At 42.7% G+C, this 22,077-nt stretch overlaps 1 protein-coding gene across 1 annotated transcript in view; it reads left to right on the top strand.

Annotated features, from left to right (window-relative positions):
• The window catches only part of pth2rb (parathyroid hormone 2 receptor b), a 48,141-nt gene that overhangs the window by 4,652 nt on the left and 21,412 nt on the right, over window positions 1-22,077 (top strand). Inside the window, exons 2-8 of the mRNA XM_076302528.1 lie at window positions 210-320; window positions 918-1,039; window positions 1,377-1,474; window positions 4,917-5,100; window positions 6,123-6,276; window positions 9,437-9,497; window positions 11,564-11,630. Of these exons, the coding sequence (XP_076158643.1) occupies window positions 210-320; window positions 918-1,039; window positions 1,377-1,474; window positions 4,917-5,100; window positions 6,123-6,276; window positions 9,437-9,497; window positions 11,564-11,630 (797 nt within the window). The remainder of the gene's footprint in view (window positions 1-209; window positions 321-917; window positions 1,040-1,376; window positions 1,475-4,916; window positions 5,101-6,122; window positions 6,277-9,436; window positions 9,498-11,563; window positions 11,631-22,077) is intronic.

Below are 22,077 nucleotides of genomic sequence, written 5' to 3'. Positions count from 1 at the left end.
CTTTTTTTTCTCTCTCTCTCTCTTTCCCTCTCTCTCTCTCTTTATTTATTTATTTATTTTTGTGTGTTGTGCTTTTTAAACATTTGCTCATCATTGATTGATTGACGTTTTGTGCTGCTGTGCATCGCAATAAAGTACAATTCAAAATCTCTCTCTCTCTCTCTCTCTTTCCCTCTGTCTGTCTCTCTCTCTCCTGTCTCCAAACCCAGATGATGTCTGTCCTCCCAGCTGGGATGGGCTCATCTGTTGGCCCCAAGGCTTCCCAGGTCTGGTCACTAAGATCCCCTGCCCCAGCTATGTGTACGACTTCAACCATAATGGTGCGTAAAGCGTAACATTTGAAGAGTTCGGTTCCAAAAGGCTACATTTCCTTTTTGTAAAAACATTAAAAAGTCAGTCTATTGTGTATTTCAGGTAATATCAATCAAATTGCAGTTGTGTTGTTTTGATTGAGCAAAGATAAATCAAATAACAATACCCAATTACAGTTCTACTGAAATAACTTGGAAAACAAAAAAACAAAAATATTTGTGAAAATTCATTAACATGGTGGATATGGCGTTTTGGAACCAAACTCTTTATTTATACCTTCTTACGGGTTATGTAATGTATCATTTTGAAGCCATAAAGCACCACTCAAGTAAGATTTGAAAATAGTAAATGATGTATAATGCCATAAAGGAGTGAGAATGATTAAATATCATATTTCACGCTGTTCCTTAAGGTTTCCGAATAGGGTATGTAACATTGGTTGGGCTGAAAATGGCCCGTGTGCTGTTCTATGCGCCATAAGGCAACCCTAGGAAATAGCCCTAGAATGAAATGAGAGGTTTATTTTCTGATATCTTCAGGGACAGTATTTTTCCTAGTTTTAAGCTCTGACCACTTGGTAATATTTCTTAAATGTCTTTTATTAGGATTCGCCTACAGGAAATGTGATAACAATGGCTCCTGGCTCTTCGTGGAGGCCTTGAATAGGACTTGGTCCAACTACTCTGACTGCTTGAGATTTCTCCAGCCTGGCAACGAACGGGGGAAAGTAAGTCCCTCACCAAGGGGACACATCTGTGTTGACAAGCTAGGCCAAATAGCAGTTAGTCTAGGGAGAGTCGAACTGACCTCAGCGAGAAGCGAAAGCATTTTCTTGTGTGATCTTGTGTGACACCTACACACTCATCACACCTCTCCCAAGAGAGTTTGTGTATGTTTGTGTGTGTGTGTGTGTTTGTGTCTGTGAATGTTTATGTGCCTCTGTGTGCGTGTGTGTGTGTGTGAGGGCCTCTGTGTGTGTTTATGTACAATTTAATCTCTACATTGACTTGCACACACACACACACACACACACACTCATGCCAGTGTCCCCACTCTTTGTCCAGAGGGACTTCTTCGATCGGCTGTATGTGATGTACACTGTGGGCTACGCTGTGTCCTTCACCTCCCTGCTCATCGCTATCTTCATTATTGCCTACTTCAGGTGAGTGCACACACACTCTAACACAAACACACTGACAGAAACACACAGACACACACACTGACACAAACACACACTAACAGAAACACACACACTCTTACAGAAACACACAGACACACACACACTGACACAAACACACACTAACACAAACACACACACTCTGACAGAAACACGCAGACACACACACACTGACACAAACACATACACACACAAACACACACACGCACACACACACTGACAGAAACACACACTAACACAAACACACACACAAACACACACACACACACACACACACACAAACACACACTCACACATGGTGATGTGATGCACTTCTCCTTACCATCTGTCTCTATGATTCATCCTCCTCATCCTCTCGGCTCCATATTTGAATGCAATTAAAAACATTGCTATGGAAACCCAAAGAGTTTCCGAGGGGGCACGCCCCGGATATGGCCAGAGGGACGAGGTCGCCTGGTTCAACGGAGGCGTCTTTCACGGGCCAGACAGTTCACGCCGTGAAATGACACTGTTTGGAGATAACACGGGGCTTTCAGCGAGACGTAAAACGCTGCATATTCAAAAGGAAATCTGAACTGGCTGGAGTCCAGCATCCTAAATGGTACTTAATTTCAGCGTAGCTGCCAAGCCAAGCCGCTTGCCTAAGGTTCTAGAGAGATGGGTTCCAACAAAACCCCCTGCTCCTGCTCCCCACCACAACCCACACACACACACACACATACACACACACACACACACACACACACACACACACACACACACACACACACACACACACACACACACACACACACACACACACAAACACACACACACACACTGCTCCTTTTTGATCTCACATGAACACATACATGCCAATGTATGTATATAGCATTGGCAAAGGATAAAACAAACACACACACACACACACACACACACAATCTGCTCCTTTTCGATCTCACATGAACACATACATACCAACACACACACACACACATACACATCATTTGGGGCATATAATCATTGCATTCTGCATACATAATCATATTTAATGTTTTGGACCATGTTAACCCCCCCCCCCCCCCTCTCTCTCTCTCTCTCTCACACACACACACACCAGGCACGTGCAGAGAAGGGGGGCTACAGGGGCTCTAGCACCTGCCCTTTTGCCCCATTGATGTCCAAGTGCCCTTTTGACAAGACCCGTTTTTTACTTTTTAAAATTTGTAATACTTCCGCTAGTTCCAACGTGAATATTCGCTAAAATGTCTCATCAATAGTTTATGAAATTAGAAATTTACAAAAATAACAAGCCATGTTTTTACAAAAAAAAAACATGTTTTTAAAAAGAAAAAAAGGCCTACAGCAATCCCATCAATTTCGAAACATTTATTGAGGTATAGATGATAGTCCTACTAAAGTGACAAAACAACAGGTGGAACATCCTTGCAGTTATCCATGACGCACAGGTCGGAACGGTATTGCACGCGAGTGCGCGTAATCTTGTGCAAAAAAAAAACCAAAAGTGTCCTGTCTCCCTCTTCCAGTGGGCAAGGTCAAAAATAGCCTACGTTTCGTTAAATTAATAACATAACAAGGTCTGCTCAAATATGAAATGGTCCAATTAAAATGAAACATAAAGAAAGAAGTGAAAGTGAAAGCCCAAGTGAAAGAAAAGATGAATGCACATTGGCCGCGTGGGAGAAGGATCTGCGCTGCTCCTGAATAAAGACAGAAAAAAGGAAATTACAATTTAAATAAGATCAAAACAATATAACTGGGCAATTGTTTTAACTATTTAAAAAAGCCAGTACTCACTTAATGGGAAAAGTGGCTCCTCCCTTCGGTCACAATTTTGTGGATGTCGGGCGACAGGGATGTCACTTTTATCCTCAAGCAGTTCTCCAAGTTTGCATTGGTCAGACGGTTCCTCTCGTGTGTTTTGATTGCATTCATGAAAAAGCTTCAGGAAAAGCTTCACTCACACGTGTAGGTAGATGGAAACATCGTCAGCACATAAAGGGCAAGTTTCTTGATCCCTGTGTACTCTTCTGAACATCCGATCCAGAAATCCTCCACGGAATGCGCACTAAACGTATCACGGACGAGGGAGCTTGACTGGAAATCAATGAGCTCCGACTGAAGCGTTGCCTCGTCCAACGAGCTCATGGTTGTTTTGGCCAGTGAGGAGAATTCCTCGCTTCGCGTGGACAATGGGTCGCGGACAAAGCCAACAATTTCCCTTGGGACGCAGTAGTCTCGGAACCGCGACTGAAAGTTGCAGCAGGCGGCATAAAACTGAAATGCAGCAGGCGGCATAAAAACAGCGCACATAAGCAAATAAACGTTTTTAATGGAATTAAATTAAATGCATTTTAAATTAAATGCATTTTAAAAGTTAGACCCCCCCATTGTCTGAAAAAAAATTGGCCCGGGTCCAAATGTAATTGTAAAAAGAGTAGGCAAACCTTTTCTAAATCATCATAAGCCGACGACATTACCCTACCTTAGTTGTTTAACTAACCCAATTCCACACGTCGTTCTCTGTTTACAGTAGGCTACATTACGCGTCATTTCACTCAGTGGCCGCACGCACAGCACGTGAATCTGCAAGACACCAGCTTGCTAATGGTGGTAGTTCACTGTGATAAACATTAAAATTATAGCCTGACAAGCCAGACTAGGCAATAACATATTTGCTGCTGCTAGGGTGCGTCTAGATTTCTAGGCTATTCAAATTAGCTTTGAATTTAATCAATAAGATGGAAGATGTTTTATTTTGATATAGCCTAATTTGCATGTAGCCTAATGTATTCTCTATTGGGTTGTAATCAAAATTAAGTTTTAAATAAAGTTAACACGTTTTCTGAAAATTTTGTTCCATGTGCCCTTTTTTTAAATTTGAGCCCCTGCCCCTTCAAAGGTCTCTGCACGCCGCTGACACACACACAGTATTTGAGCAAACACAGTTTATCCACCTCAGAAATTTCAGTGCGTACACACACACACACACACACACACACACACAAACACACACACACATGCATGTGCACACACTATGCACTTCACACACATATTCCCTCTTTGTCCTCTATTCCTGAGAAAGGAAAAGTTGCTCTGCTGATTGTCTGCCCAGGTGTCTGCACTGCACCCACATGTCTCTCTCTCTCTCTCTCACACACACACACACACACACACACACACACACACACACACACACACACACACACGTATTCCTTGTATTTCACAGTGTTGTTTACGTGTTCTGTACACATGCCCAGACGTCTGCACTCCACTCACGTCTCTTTCTCTGTGTCTTACACACACACACACACACACACACAGACAGACACACACACACACACACACACACACACACACACATACACACACACACACACACACACACATACACAGTGTTTACCTGCTCTGCTGGATCCTTTCCCAGGCGTCTGCACTGTACTAGGAACTACATCCACATGCACCTGTTTGTGTCGTTCATGCTGCGGGCCGTCATCATCTTCATTAAGGACCGCGTGGTGCACGCCAACGGGGGGCTGCCTGAGTTCGACACAGCCCTCATGGACAACCTCAAGACCATCTCCATGGTACCCCTGGACAAGTCACAGTATGTAAGTACTAAGTAGCACGATGCAATGCAACTCCACTACAGCACACGCCGCACACTGCAACGCACACCTGCAACGAGCGCCCTGACACACACCACAACACACAGCAGAACACACACCACAATGCACACTGCAACACCCACATCAACACACAGCAGAACACACACACCACAATGCACACTGCAACACCCACATCAACACACAGCAGAACACACACACCACAATGCACACTGCAACACCCACATCAACACACAGCAGAACACACACACCACAATGCACACTGCAACACCCACATCAACACACAGCAGAACACACACACCACAATGCACACTGCAACACCCACATCAACACACAGCAGAACACACACACCACAATGCACACTGCAACACCCACATCAACATACTTTGCAATGAAAACGATGATGCACAATGCAACACAGTGTGACACACACTCACACACACACACACACACACACACACACACACACACACACACACACACACATATCACAGGGGCCAGCAGTCAAGAGGAGCCCACAGCAGATGATTATGTCTCTCCTCAGCTAATTATTTTTCTCTGTTCTTTTAATTCAATCCCATTCAAAGTGCTTTATTCACATTATTCGCATGACCATTTAAAAAGACATAGCACTGCCAAAGGATAAAACATACAGTGCAGAAATGTAGAAAACAGCAAAATAAATATGGGTGAAAGCAACTTATCTGCTCCTTTATAAAGTAGGCTGCATTGAACTGGCAATGTGTATGAATTGTGCTATATAAATAAACTTGTCTCGCCTTGCCCCAGAAATATCGCACACTGGGGCTCAGTAGACTGCTTACGCAACCGTCCAAGCTTACGCCACTGTCGAGGCACATACCTAGGAATAAACATTCCATCGCCACGACTACTGGACTAATTAAATCTCCGTGCGGGACTGAGGTCAGGGGTCGACTGGAAAGCGATGCTCATTTGATTGGTGGTGTGTGGTCTGTGTTGTTGTGTGTTGTTGTCGTCTCAATCAGACTGGGTGTAAGATCACGGTCCTGCTCTTCATCTACTTCCTCACGACCAACTACTACTGGATCCTGGTGGAAGGGCTTTACCTGCACTGCCTCATCTTCATGGCCTTCATCTCCGACTCCAAGTACCTGTGGGGGTTCACCCTCATTGGATGGGGTAAGTCCTCTGCCCTGTCTCCATGCAAACATCTCCTAATACCCTCTAACCCCCACCCCACCCCCCCACCCCAACCCCGCTGGAACACCTACTTTTTGTCATTCTCCTCCATCTCAGTCATGTTCCTCCTCTTCCTCCTTCTCTTTGATTGGTTGGGATGAATCCTTTGCCTCCTCTTCCTTCTTTTTGATTGGTTGGGATTAATCCTATTCCTCCTCCTTCTTTGATTGGTTAAGGTGAATCCTAATTCCTGTTCCGTTGAACTGACAGTATGATTTCTCCTCCCTCATAAACCTTCATACGCTGAGCGGTATAGACTCACTCAAGGCTGCTCATAGGAGGCTAGGGGTTAATGACAGGCATTGCAGATGGCCTTGATTAAAGTGCATTTGCACTGACCTTGGCTAGATCCAATCTAGCTCTCATGCCCTAGTCACACGTACGCAGTGGAGTCTTCGACATTGGCGCTTCTCATTTACTTTTCATGAGCATGATGCTTTGCATGATGAACAGAATTGTGGCATCGAGTCAAAAGATGCCAATCAAATTGCAGTTATGCTAATGAGCAAAGAATAAATCAAGATGGCGCCCGGAGTTCAGTAGATGGTCCGTAATTGCAGATAAACATCATTTGTTTGGCTTTCTTATGCTTGGATTTTGTGAGAGTTAGCTAGAAATAGACACAGTTCATTCTAAAAACGCTGTTATTGTAGCAAGCTTTGACTGATGCGTAGGTCTCACTGGGAAGTCATGGGAAGGAGAGTTTTTTGTGCAGTTTGTATTTGTTAGAAATTGAATGGAAATATGTGTGTGTGTGTGTTTGTGTGTGTGTGTCTATCTGTACAGTATGCATCTTTGTTGTATTTGGCTTATGTGTGTGTGTGTGTGTGTGTGTACATTGTAGAGTATGCGTATTGTGAGGTGTGTGTGTTTGTGCTGTGGGCCTCTGTGTATTGTGTTGAATGCTAATGGGTGTGGGTGCGAGGAGGACGCTAACCCAGGCTCCCTCACACTTTATCCACCCATGCTGTGGCAAACGAAAACAGCAATTAATACCCAACCCACCGACCCTCTGAGACGCGGGCACACTCAAAGGGGGGTGTGAACATGGCAGTTCACTTCACATGCCAAGTCTGGGGAGGCAGTTTGCAAATGCACATAACTTCACTCACACACACACTCACACTCACACTCACACACACACACACACACACACACACACACAGACACACACACACACACACACACACACACAGACACACACACACACACACACACACACAACTTCACTGTGCACACACCACCATAATAACTGCTGCCGCTGCTTTCTAGTGGAAGTCCATAACTATCTTTTTTTTTATGATGATTCAAAGAGTTGGCCAGCTTTTTTCTATATGTGCGTGTGTCTGTGTGTGTACATGTGAGTGATATTCCATGTGGAGCTGCTTGGCTCAGTATTACGCAGCTCTATCAGGCAGTATATGGCGTTTCTCACCACTGCATGCTTTCTTCCCCTCTCCCGGGGGTGGGCAAGTAGGCGTTTTGAGGTCGGACACGTGGGCTGAACAAATTGGCTGACATTTGTTCACTCAATGCCCCAGTTCAGTTCCTCAATCCGCGCACACACACACACACACACACACACACACACACACAGACACGCTATGTTTCTCCAAACGACGGCGGTTCTCCCACGCAGTTCCCCCAGCAATCAGCCCCTCCACGTCGGCCCCGTCTGAGCCGTTTAACAACCTGTGGCTGGCGGGAACGCGGCCGCGTCCAGCATGAAACGCAAACAGATCAGGTTTGAAATCATTGAGATGTGGCCATTAAAAAGGATCCTGATAGCCCGGGCTCTCCGTAACAAGATCCGCGGGGGAGGGTGCAGTCGGCCTTCTCTCGGCTTGCATGTCCCTACCCGCTTGACACTCGTGTGCACAGGGAAGCTTCGCTTGTTTATTTTCACCACCGTGCTTAAGAGCCAGGAAGAGAGAGGAGGAGGAGATGGGGAGGGAGAGAGCGAGGGAGAGAGATGGAGAGAGAGGAAGAGAAGGGGAAGGAGAGAAAGAGGGAGAGGAGGGGGGAGATATTGTTTGCATTACGCTGTCAGGACTGTGTTTGTGCGTGTTTGTGTGTGTGTGTGTGTGTGTGTGTGTGTGTGTGAGTGTGTGTGTGTGCGTGTGTGTGCGTGTGTGTGTGTGTGTGTGTGTACTGTCACTGTTTTTGATGCTCTTACTCCAGTGTTGAAGGAGCCCCCGGACCTTTGAAGTGCAAATCATACAATTAAATTTAATAACTCAGAAAAAAAGACTTTCCTCCGCGTGCTCTGACCAGACACGCTCAGTTATGGCCAGTCACAACAGTGGGGGCACGGCAAAAACAACAGCCCCGCAAAAAAATAAAAATTTACACGCATGACATGCATAAATTTCTTCAAAAATAGCATCACAGCTCCACAAAATGAGCAATTATGGATGAAATCCATTTTATTGACTTGCATCTGGGTTGAGTGGCACCCATACAAAAGAATTCAGAAGAGAGACGCTCACATGAAAGAAGCTGAGAGAACTGAAATGATTTTTTTGGTTGCTCTGTTTGTTCAGCATTTATATATTTATTTTGTATTTATTTATTTGTGTTTTTATTCTTTCTGTCTTTTCTGTCTTTGTTAGTTTATACGTTTCTGTAGTGTAGTTCTTTATTGTATTATTCATGCTTTTATATTTATTAATTCATTGTCATGTTTTGTTGATATTTTTTCCATGTGTGTGCTATGTTGCAGTGCATTGCAGCCTCGTAAACAATTTTTTTGTTCTCTGTAACTTTCTGCCCGCCCTCTCCTCCTCTCTCCTCTCCTCTCCTCTCCTCCCCTCCATTCCCCTCTCCTCTCCTCTCTTCCCCTCTCCTCTCATCTCCTCTCCTCCTTGCTTCAGGGGTTCAGGAGTGGGATGTAAGCCTATGCAGCTTCTAAATGGCATGAGGAACTGTGTTATTTTTGGATCTTGCCGACAGTCTGTGACCCTCACACTGCCATCCATCCGTCTGTCATCCATCCATCCACCCATCCATCCGTCCACCCATCTCTGCACATCTCAGCACTGCCACACTTTCTCACAGAATTCTGCCGTCTAGATCTTACGGCATTCCCCTCTGATTGCAGGTGTGCCCGCCGTCTTCGTGTCCGCATGGGCAGTTGTCAGGGCAACGCTGGCAGATGCTCGGTAAGAACCTCCGATTCCTATTTACGGACCCCTGAGCTTCTGAGGAAGGACGAAGTCCCTCTCAGACTCTGGTGTTTCTAAGGATTTTGTGTTTTCGCTCTCGCTTTCTCTCTCTCTCTCTGTGTGTGTGTTTGTGTGAATGTGTGTGTGTCTGTGCCTGAGTGTGTTTGTGTGAGTGTGTGTGTGTATGTGTGTGTGTGTGTGCGTGTGTGCGTCTAACTATCATTACTTCTGGTGGAGGGAAGAGAACACTCTGTTACAGTAGCTCATCAAACTGTAGAGAAAGAGACAGAGAGACAGTGTCAGGTAGATCTACCTAGAAATGGGTTTGTGTACTTCTTCTCTGTTCAGTACAGAGGTTATTATGAGTAAATGATTCTATTCCACTTTCCAGTTGATTAGAGTATCATTTCCTTTGTTTTTCAAACCTGTCAATGTGTGTAAAGGCCAAGGTAATTAGGTCTAGCACATGACAGAACAAAATGTGGTCATGATGACACTAATCTCCTGTAATGACTTATTATGGCTGGAGGGTAGTGGAGCACCCTTAAATGGAAATGGATGTATTTACATCACTTCCTGCAGTCATGAGAGTAAGCGTGAACAGTGAATAAGTATTCGCTTACCTGTCATATGATACACAGGTTATTTCAATAAAGCACAAATGTATGATGCCATGTATTTCTGGAAAAAATATTCTAAATATTTCTGTGCTTCTTTCAACATCACAACAGACAGATTTTCCTAGTTTGGTCCAGTTCAAATTAAATGTCAATTTTAGGATGAAAATGACTAAAAATATGTTTTATGCCATTGGGGGCATAAACACATTGGGGGCAGCCATGGCCTACTGGTTAGCGCTTAGCGCTAGGACTTGTAACCAAACGGTTGCCTGTTCGAATCCCAACCAGTAGGCACGGCTGAAGTGCCCTTGAGCAAGGCACCTAACCCCTCACTGCTCCCTGAGCGTCGCTGTTGTTGCAGGCAGCTCACTGTGCCGGGATTAGTGTGTGCTTCACCTCACTTTGTGTTCACTGTGTGCTGAGTGTGTTTCACTAATTCACGGATTGGGATAAATGCAGAGATCAAATTTCCCTCACAGGATCAAAAGAGTATATATACTTACTTACTTTTACTCATTGCATTCTTTTTTTGGACCTCTTTTCCAATAGTCTAGGTGCTGCTAGGTCTAGTTATTAATAACTGATTATCTAACATAATCACATATTTTGATGTACAGACATGTTTGTGTATAATGTCAAGCACCTGATTGTGAAATTACCCTAATTGTAAAACTGCCCATATGAAAAGAGAACGCCTTAGCAATCTCTATTTAGTTTTAAATGAAGTCAGAATATTTCCACCCATGCCTTATTTCCTGTGATGAAATGAGACAAGTTTAAGGGGCCAAACTTTGTTCTTGACGTTCCGTATGTTAAATGCAACAGCAGATCTCCCAAAGGCCCTCCTTCAAGTGACAACTTGAATATGGTAAACGGTATTTAATTCCTCAGGATATGTGTGCTTACCTCTCTTCTGTATGGATAATTACTGGTTGTAGAACTATCAGCCCACTCAAAGCGCTGTCGGCTCTCTGTGGTTCTACAGCCATTAAAAGATAAATTACTGTAGACTACTACTTTGGACTGCATTACGTGTCATTCACTGAATGAGGATCTCTCACAGTACCTTTCACGAGTGAATAAGTTTAATCGAACAGACGTTTATTCCAGAATTATTTTTATTCATTTGCTGAAATATCCACCAATCTCTAATTTAGAATAGCAGCATGGCTCTTCCTAAAGACTTATATAAATGTTCCAGTTATTACAGAAGCTACTGTGGTGTGCAAAAGACCCCCTCACCATCACCATGTCAGTAATGGAAAAGAAATACAGCAGTAGCACATTTTGATTTTGCATTGCACCCTCAGGTGTGGAACAACAACCGGCTCTTTTCTCTCTTTTTATTTATCTCTCCCTCCATTCCCCTTCTGTGACTCTGATTCTTTCTTCTTTCTCTCTCTCTCTCCCTCTCTCTCTCTCTCTCTCTCTTGTTCTCTGCAGATGCTGGGAGCTAAGCGCAGGGAATGTCAAATGGATCTACCAGGTTCCTATTCTTACTGCCATCGGAGTAAGTAAATGTTCTTGAAACTTGAAATCCCCAGGGCATCAGCCTAATGCATCACATTAAAAAACAAAAAACAGAGATGTATTGATAGGCTAAGGCTCTTAATAGTCCATTTCATATCACTGCTATTAGCGTGGTGTGATGGTTAAGAGCTGTGCAAGGACACACATTACCGTGTTAGTATTAGTAATGGACAGCGATGGGCAGGCTAAGCTACAAGCTACTCTATTAAAGGAGAAAAGCATCTATAGTGTTTTATCAAGGCACCCAAAGTGATTTACAGTGAAGGGGGAACCTCGCTAACCACAACTATTGTGTAGCACCCACCTGGGTGATAACAGTAGCCATTATGCGCCAAATCGCTGACCACATACCAGCTTGAGGTGGAAGGTGAGGCAGTGAAGGAGACAATCAGATGTTCACGACCTGTCAGCCCTACCCAACCTCAGAGTCCCTACCCCGGGCCACCGCAGGTATGCTGTCTGGGAACATGATTGACAGGTAGATTGCTGTCCTGATTGGTTGGACATCTCCTTGTCAAATGATTGATAGACAGATCTTCGTCCTGATTGGTTGGATATCTCCCTGCTCTGACAGGTTGATTCACAGCATTCTGATTATTTCGAGCCGATTATAGAGCGAGCTGGTAGTAGACTTCCGGAGGGAAAAGCAGTTTGGCCTCTGTCTCCGTCAACAGAGTAGATGTGGAGGTAGTACACTCTCATAAATACCTTGGAGTGCACTTAGATGACAAATTGGAGTGGTCTAAAAACACTGAGGCACTCTTTACAAGAAAGGACAAAGTCGACTTCACTTCCTACAGCGACTAACAGGGAGACTACACTGGGCGCGTAACCGAAGCGTTTCGTTTGCGACGTGTAAACATAGTTTTAGAAGACTGGTGCATTTTTTTTAACATACAGTACGTGCCGCTGTCACGTCTGGTGTAGCCATTTCTAATGATCATAGTGGAAGTAAATTATTGTAGCAGATGCTATGAGAACTGAACGCTTGAGTTATGTACCCTGTGTAGCCTGTACAGTAAGATCCTTCAACGTCTGCAACAACATGCTGCAGATGTTCTACCAGTCTGACGCAGAGTCCATTTTTGGAGACCCGCCCGCACCCACAAAGTTCATAGAGATACAGAAGTTCATTCCTACCATTGACAATTCCATTGACCATTAAATTACATAACTGTGCTGTGCTGTAAGTTTCAGTCCATGACTTTCCTCACTGAGAAGAACCAAAGGAGTAAAAACAAGACTCAGCTCAACCCTGTGTACCTTTGACTCTACATGTAACAAAATGTGCATCTATAATGGGTCATTCCATTTTTCATGCTAACCCTCACAATGTCCTTTTCTGTGGGATAATTAATGGTACTGACCAGTGTGCGCTCCAGTCTGTGCACTCTTTTATTCCTGTGAAGGTGAATGGCCATGATAATTGGTGTAATTGGGCAGGGCTTATTTGTCCATGTTATGTATTCTTTTCATATGATGCTTTTAGCATTATTTTGTCCATATGACGGCTTAAGCATTATTAGCAAATACCATCAGCTGACAGAAGCACCATGAGGCTCGTGAGAATTTTAAAGGCTGAATCCTATTTCAGCCGAAGCCCATTATTTGTCCGTGCCTTTTTACAATGATCTCTTCATTAGCCCGTTAGTGGACCCTTTTCTGGATCATCAATAAGAGGGTAGCTTTGTTTGGCCATCCCTGGATCCACCAAATGCATTTTTTGCTGCATTGGCAGGGTCTATTTTATGAACATTTTATAAAGGACAATTTAAGCATATCTTCATTTTATTTTAAGGTGTTAATTCGGGGACACCTTAATTAAGGGGAGACATTAATCTATGCACATTTCTACTTAAAAAAACACTTAATTATATAAGGGTTTTAAGGTCAAAAATAATAGTGGGGTCGTATGTATGTGTAATTTTTCTCAGTCATTTCAAATTGGTGTTAAAGTTTGGTTTTCACTTCTAAGTTGAAGTGAAGGGTCTATAGAACAATTTGAGTCCGAGTGTCAAACACACAGATAACAAAATAGCCTCTAGGGGGCGCTGCAAAATATTTAAACTATTACAACTTTTGACTAGTTTAACCAATTATAACATATGAGGTATGTATGGATTCAGAATTAAAAGGAGAAACTGGTGAGCTAAGCATTTGGTTACCAGATTAAAAACACACTTTATAATAAACACACTTTTAGCCCATGGACAGCAAAATGGTGCTTTTTTTTATAAAGGGTGGAAATGCCCTCAAAGTTGCAATGAAACATCATTTTTAAAGTTATTGTAAATAAAGCCTGGGTAATCACTCAACTCGATTTAAGATCGTTGTTCAGAATATCCCTGAAGCACAAAGATACCTAGGAAACCCATACACAAATATGGCTGCATAAAGCCGATGTGATATTAAGCACCCAACTTGCAACTTTGAGTTTATGAATTTAGGATCATGAGTACCAACTTTTTTCAATCAAGCCATCATTTTATTCACAAAAACATTCACAAAAGAACTTTATATCTGGAAGAAAGTAAATCAATAATAATGTGCGTGACATTTTGAGGAACCCATTGCCTAATACAGGCTTGTGAAAAAGGCTAGAGGGCAATTTTTGAGTACATAAATCAATGACCAATGACATAGTTTCTGAATAAAGACGCTTTTAGGTAGTCATGAAGTAGTCGTGATATAGCCTAAAGTAGTCTAATAGGCAACAGACCCATTACACAGCTCAGTCATCATCATGGGCATTGCCTAGCTCTCTATATCAGGGCCGTGCAGAGATCTTTGGAGGGCCAGGGGCTCAAATTGAAAAAGGGGCACGTGAAACAAGATTTTTAAACATATGTCAGCATAATTTACAGTTCAATCCGTTAAATTATAGTGACCCATATTGAAACAAAATTCTACATGGAATCTTACAACTAGATTTCCAGGCTAACAACAAACTACATCATACTATAGTATATAGATCATTTACCCCACCAGGTGAAATCTTTATCTATTTGTTTGTATGTGTGGTGTGTGTGTGTGTGTGTGAGAGAGAGAGAGAGAGAGAGAGAGAGAGAGAGAGAGAGAGAGAGATCCATTGCCTTTTGTGGCTTTCTTTCTGCATTTGTCTACTGTCTTTGAGGCATCTTGCACTGCATAATTCAATATCATGTTTTATAAAACAAAACACAATTTAACTTTGTAAAAACCAACCTGAATTGACATGAATCTCGCTTTTATTCAGTTTTATAGCTGTAGTTCAGCTGTTGTTCAGTTGTTCAGCTTTGAATCAGAAAATATAGTTTAAAATTATAGCAATAATTATAGCAATTATATACAGTAACCTCCAGAATTATTGGCACCTCGGTTAAAGTTGACTAAAAACTGGTATAAAAAAACAATCTGTTGGTGATTTATTGTAATCTCACAATGAAAGAAATTAGAAAAAATCCAACCTTGAAGGGAAGCAAATTTATGATAAGGGGACTGAGATGGCAATGTCTAAAGCATGATTATGTGTTCAGCAAACAATATCTGTTTTGATCTGGACATTTGCTTTGGTTCATTGACCTGATGAATGATCCAATAATGACCAACTTTTAGTGTCTTGGCAGAGATTGGCAGATTTCCTTTGAAAATGTTCAGGTTTTTCTTGGTGTTCATGACACCATGCACCTTAATTAGGTTCTCAAGGCCTTTGGGAATAAAAACAGCCCCACAATAGCACAGCCCCTCCACCATAATTCTCATTAGGCATGGGGTTCTTTTCAGTATAGCCATTCTTCTATTTCAACCAAACACATCTAAAGTTTCTAGCCAAAGAGCTCAATTTTCATTTCATCTGACAATAGACCACACTTCCAGATAAAGTCACTGTACCATTCAGTAACTGCTGCCGTTTACATTAATAGTTAAATGGCTGGACAGGCTTTTACCTGCATGCCCTCTAAATAAGCTATTAGCAGTGAGGTCACTTTTGAAGATTCTTTTGGGGACTTGGTGACCCCAAGATGATACATCATCGGTTTAATACCGATATTATCTGGCCCATTCAACCCCATCTTCAACCTTTACAATTTATCTTCATTCACTTACATAAACATACTGTCTACTGTTTTAGCCAAAATTGTGCAAAGTAACGAGGCAGAGTAGACAGACAGTCTATCAGTCAATCCCCATCAACAACCATTTCCATTGATTTAAAGGGCCAACATGTAAAAATAGACACCAATTTTGCAACAAACCAGTCTGAAATAAGCATGAGAAATCTTACCTTACTTTGCCTGGACTACATGAAAAAATTCATTTCTTGAATTTCCCCTAGGGATCAATTAAGTATATCTATCTATCTATCTATCTATCTATCTATCTATCATGCATGGGATATCATAGGCCTAATGTTTGTTTGTGGCAATGCAAGGGATTAGGCCTACGACAGTGTTTTTCAACCACTGTGCCGGGGCACACTAGTGTGCCGTGAGAGATCATCAGGTGTGCCGCAGAAAATTACCCAAATGTCACTCACTGGTCCAGAAAAGCAACTGTTGCATCAAAGAATTTAGTTAAAAATGATGTTTCATTGCAACTTTGAGGGCATTTCCACCCTTTATCTAAAAAAAAGCACAATTTTGCTGTCCATGGGCTAAAAGTGTGTTTATTATAAAGTGTGTTTTTAATCTGGTAACCAAATGCTTAGCACACCAGTTTCTCCTTTTAATTCTGAATCCATACATACCTCATATGTTAAAATTGGATAATCTAATGAAAAGTTGTAGCAGTTTATATATTTTACGGCGCCCCCCAGAGGCCATTTTTTATCTGTGTGTTTCACACTCGGACTCAAATTGTTCTATAGACCCTAAACTTCAACTTGGAAGTGAAAACCAAACTTTAACACAAATTTGAAATGACTGAGCCTTAAACAACCCCACTATAAGGCATTTATAAGGGGTTTTGTTTCATAGTGAATGCAGGGGTGTGTAATAGATTAGATTAGATTCAACTTTATTGTCATTGTGCAGAGTACAAGTACAAAGACAACGAATTGCAGTTTGCGTTTAACCAGAAGTGCAAAAAAGCAGAAAAGTGCAATGTGATACAAAGTATAGACAGTGGTGTGCATAGACAGGTCAAGAATTATAGTGCAGTGTAGACATTATACATTAGTATGTGTTGATTTACAGAATGATACAGATTTACAGTATGTGCAGTGTATTAGCAGTTACCTTATAAGAGCAGAATAAATATGGCTATGTAATATGAGCAATGTATGATCAACATGTACAGATATGTGCAATGTAGTAGCAGTAACATTATAATAGTAGTAAGAATAATAGATATGCAGTGTATTAACAGAATATAATATAAGAAAACAGAATACCGGTAAATATGGATATTCAGTATGAAAAATGTAGACAGATATGTACAGAATGTACAGCTATGTGCAGTGTGGTAACAATACCATTGTAGTGCAGAAACAGTAACATTATAAGAGTACTAAGAATAATTGTATGTGCAGGATGAATAGTATGATGAAGAGCAGTAGAATATGGCTATCTATAAGTGTGAGTGTACTTACAGTACTGTATGTACATTTGTAAATAAATAGAACACTATGGGTGGGATAGGGTAGTGCAATTGTCCGGGGGGGGGGGGGGGGGTCAGGGGATGTCCGCCTCCTTGGTCGTGGACACCTCAACAGGCACAGGCAAGGAGGCATCAGTTGGGGGCGGAGTTCAGTAGGGTGACAGCCGCAGGAAAGAAGCTTCCTCTGAGCCTGCTGGTTCGGGTGCGGAGAGACCTTAATAACATACATGGGTAAAAACCGAGGACTCAAATTCCTTTTTAAAAACTGTACTTCTACTCATTACTGGAGTACGTTTTTGAGCCAGTAATCTGCTTTTTACTCTACTACATTTTTTATGAACCTTTGCTACCACAAATCAGCTAAAATCGGCAAGGAGAGAGAGCCAGAAGAACATCTAAGCAGATACCAGCTAGGCTACATAGCAGAGCTCACAGGCATCCTCACAAAAGCAAGCCTATTTAAAAACACATTGCATTCTAGAGCTAGAGTTTTCAGACAAGCAGCTTATTGGTCGGAGACACCACATCGTCAGCATATTTGCGGAATCTAGGCTACCAATAAGGTAACCTTGTTGACAACGCTCTCAGATTAGCATTTGCATGTAATTGTTACAGGTAGGTCATTTGCAATTAAGGTTCTTTACATCAATTTTACGTCCATTTTTAAGGGCATACTATTACGTGTATGGTCGGACCAATGGGACGTCGGAGTAATTGGCTTTGTGTTGTTGGACTAACATGCTGTCGGACCAATGGAATGGGGCATTTGTGGAGCTACACTGTATCTAGTCGTCGGAATTATGGGGAGTCTGAACAATGCTATAGCACCTAATTGGAGGCGCTGTGATCAATGGTGGATGTGTGCCCTTTGAAAGGCAAGCTAATTTAGCACCTGTAGTATTTGGCTACACTGCTTAGCGTCTGGTGGTGTGCCCAGAGTCTGGAGTAACAGGCCGCCTTTTGTCTCCTCATAACGTTAGTCTCTCTCATCACAGACAGCAAACAGCGACCTGACCTCTTCTCTGTTTAATTTCTTCAATTTCATTCGGCCATGGAGGAGACCAGCTGCACAGTCGGACACATCCAGCTCATGTAATAGACTCAAAGCACAAACTCTGCCTTGTGAGCTTGTTATGATGGCTACATATGAAGAGCCTTTCTCCAAAACACTATAAATCCATTTTTGAGATCATTAATAAGTCATGTTCTTTAATTGTGTATTTCAGGTAATAAATCAATAAAAGTGCAGTTGTTTTGATTGAGTAAGGATAAATCAAATAACAATTAACCAATTACAGCTCCATTGAAATTACTTGGAAAACAAAATAAAACAAATATATATTGAAAATGAAAGAGAGTGTTTTGGAGAAGAGCTCTTCATATATAACCGCACTGCCGTAGCAAACTGCAAAGTTGTCGGGAAGCTAACTGGCTAGCTGTTTACTTATCAAACAAAAACAGTGTTTTTTTTGGACAACTGTTTTCAACCAACTTGGTCAGAAAAGCTCATTGAAACTGGAATATTTCAGGTGCTGACAGACATTGAGTAATAGGTGCACACATACTGTAAGTTTGATGAAGTCACGGGCGTGGAATAGCACAAAGCTTTAAGACCTTTACAATTAGCTTCAACACGTCATAATTTTTATCTGCTTAAATGCTCACAGGTTGGAGCTCCTTGTCAGACGCGTTGCTGCAATTAGTATGCATAGCCCTGGCTGGGGTGTAATGAGTCTGTCTTAAGCTGCCTTGGGGTTGACAGCACACAGTGACCTGACTGCCGAGCTTCTCCGTTCACATCAGTTGCACAGATGAGGGGGAGCGACAGAAAGAAAGTGCAGGGCAGCCAGAACGAATATGATAGACTCATAAATCTCACTGCAACATGACACTATGCTTTGAGAATTTGTAAGCCATAGAAATGTCTGCATTTTTGGTCACACAAATGTGTTTTGAAAGAAGCACGAGCTGTTATGTTGAGGTTCAACAGATAAGAGGTATGCCTTAAAAGCACTCTCTGTTATGTTGAGGTTCAACAGATAAGAGGTATGCCTTAAAAGCACTCTCTGCATTCCTAACACTCTGCAGCTCAGAGGAAGGACTGAGTAAAATGTGCCACCGTGTTGGCATGCTACGCACCAGGGGCAATGAGTCTGGAGGAACGCGCCAGTCTGACCGTCTGTCTGTCTGGGGCTACAAGCACAAATGGAACATAGTGACCTGTCGGTACTGCATGCAGCTTCGCAATTTCCAACAGTTGCGACTCAGAATGGCCGAAAGGAGGAAACAAAATTATATGGAAGTGGAGGCAAAATTTTACTTGGTCATAAACTTTTTCTAGCTTTGTGGTCTGTGTAAATTGCTCCATTAACGATTAAAATAGAAGCATACAGTAATGGCATTTATTAGGCCAAAGAATATTATTATTCCTGCTGAGCGTTGTGATGCTGAGTGCATGCCTGGTGAGTATAATGATTCTGGCGTTGACGCCTGGTGGCAAGTCGAGCCAGCGGAGCGAAGCGCAGCCCTGGTCCCTGGACGGGACTCCCTGCGGTCAGCCGCTGTCACCTGCTGTCACTGGCGGAGTGTCCCTCTCTCTGGCATCGCTGCTGATTGGTCTTCCCCAGGGACGTGTGGGGGGTGGGGTGGGCAGAAAGGGGAACTAGGATCTCAGCCACATGCGCCCACACCTGCCCAGGCAGTTCCCCGAGAGGGGCGCTCACACCTCCTCCACTCCACTCACACCTCCACTCACATCTGCAGTGCTCTCACCTCCATTCACACCAGGGATGCAAACTCCATACCTCAACTTACCTTCTTGATTGGACTTGGTTCAACTTCCAGAGCATGACACAAGGAACGAAATTAATTTGAAAGTAAAACAAATCCCAGATACTTGGCCAACTCATGATGACAACAGGTGCGTTTAGCGATCCTTTTCACGATCACATATACAGTAACAACGAAATGAATTTGAAAGTACTACAAAATCCCAGATGCCTCGCTACCTGTGGAAGTGCTAAAGTGCTGCATAGTGTTGCTGTGAGAGGCTTTCTGTGGGCAGCTCCTGATGGCACTCAGACTTGGGAGGCCTCTAGTGTCGGCTAATAACCCAAGGGCACATGTAGTTATCTTAATGCCTGTGTGTGTGTGTGTGTGTGTGTGCTTGTGTAAGAGTATGTGTCTGCTTCTCTGTCTGCACTGGTGTGTATGTGTGTATTTCTGTGTGTGTAATGTTACCTAAATTGCTGTTTGGTGCTTCACCCCTGTGGGTCCACTCTGACAGTAGTTATATTCTGATGTGTGTGTCACTGTGCGGTACATAAGGTGCCTTAGCCTGAGAGAGGGAGGGAAGTGTGTGTGTGTGTGTGTGTGTGTGTGTGTATGTGTATATGTTACTGAAATTGCTGCTTGGTGCTTCACCCCCGTTGGTCTACTCTGACAGTAGTTATATCCTGATGTGTGTGTCACTGTGCGGGACAGAAGGTGTGTGCGTGTGTGTGTGTGGGCATCATCATTACGTTCATGAGGCTTGGGCTCAGCTGCTGTGGAGGTAAACAGGTCTGTAGAAGAGGAGCGCTGGAGGAGGATACAGGAGGAGTGTCCGGATAATCCCCACATTAGCAGGAAAGGTCAACCACCGACCTGGGGCCGTATTCACAAAGCCTTTTATCTTACCACTAGGAGTACTCCTAAATCTCACTAAAAGATTTTAGCTAGGAGTTTTCTCTTAAAAGTTATTCACAAAGCCTTTCAGACCTACTCTTAGTAAGGAAAAAGGACAACTCCTAAACTAGTAGTGAGTCTTCGTTGCTATGGATGACGTCATTACTCATGCACGAGCTTGAGTGAAGTGGCCACCTTGATTGGCTGATGATTGTAACGCGGGAATGATTCCAAACACCTCCCTTATGATGATAAGTGACAGGTGACAGGTCTGAGAATGCGTGCGCTACATAGGTAGTGTGAAGGACGGAAGATGATGAATAACTGAATAAAAAGGCCTAGCCTAAATGAATAAAGAAGAGTAAGGCAAAACAAATAGCCTAGTAGCCTAATGAAACATACGGATTGATGCAGTATCTTTGCAACATTATAAAATTAATCTGTCACCATATGCCTATGTTTGCAAAGAGGAGAACATTTTAATTTGATTCACAATGAAACGTTACATTTAATGTACATGTTGACAATGAGCAGTTTTGGTTGTTGTTGGTTGCATTATTGCATCCCTTTTATGCCTACAATGCGAAATTGTTCCCTCACGATTGGAAGCTCCTGTTGCCGCATACACATTTCAAAACATCGCAACGTGAAATGCCACAAAAAGCTGTTTGTGAATACAGTAGGTCTTAGTGAGTTAGGAGTCCTCTTGACTTCTTTTAAGCTGTCCCAGACTTAGGTGCTACTTTTAGGTCTAAAATGCTTCGTGAATTACTTTTAGTGAAAAAAATTAGGAGTCCTAAAGTTAGGAGTGACACACCCATTATTTTTAGGAGTTGCTCCTAAATTCGCCACTTAGGAGCTACTTTTAGCCTTAAAATTCTTTGTGAATACGGCCCCAGGGCTTATTACGTTCCCCTACAGGACAGGGATTGCTCTAATAGCACACGCTGCGCTCTCTGTGACATTTGATTTGTCCAAAACTAAATAACAGTTTGTGCCTAAAGGGGTAAAATATGGTCAGGAAATGGTATGGGTGACAGGAAGTGAATTCAGGGGATTGTTAGACATTAATAGCCCAGAATGGCCTCGGAGGTCCTGCAGCCTCCAGCTGATTATTTCTACAAACCAGAAACCTCTGTGCATCAGTTTAGCAGACTGTGTGTGTTAGAGAGAGAGTTTCCTTA

The sequence above is a fragment of the Alosa pseudoharengus genome, unplaced genomic scaffold, assembly GCF_046254945.1.
Source record: "Alosa pseudoharengus isolate Yale_2024_CS ecotype anadromous, Long Island Sound unplaced genomic scaffold, YU_APseudo_1.1 YU_APseudo_1.1_scf_24, whole genome shotgun sequence".
Taxonomy (NCBI): domain Eukaryota; kingdom Metazoa; phylum Chordata; class Actinopteri; order Clupeiformes; family Clupeidae; genus Alosa; species Alosa pseudoharengus.
This window is presented reverse-complemented; position numbering and strand designations above follow the sequence as displayed.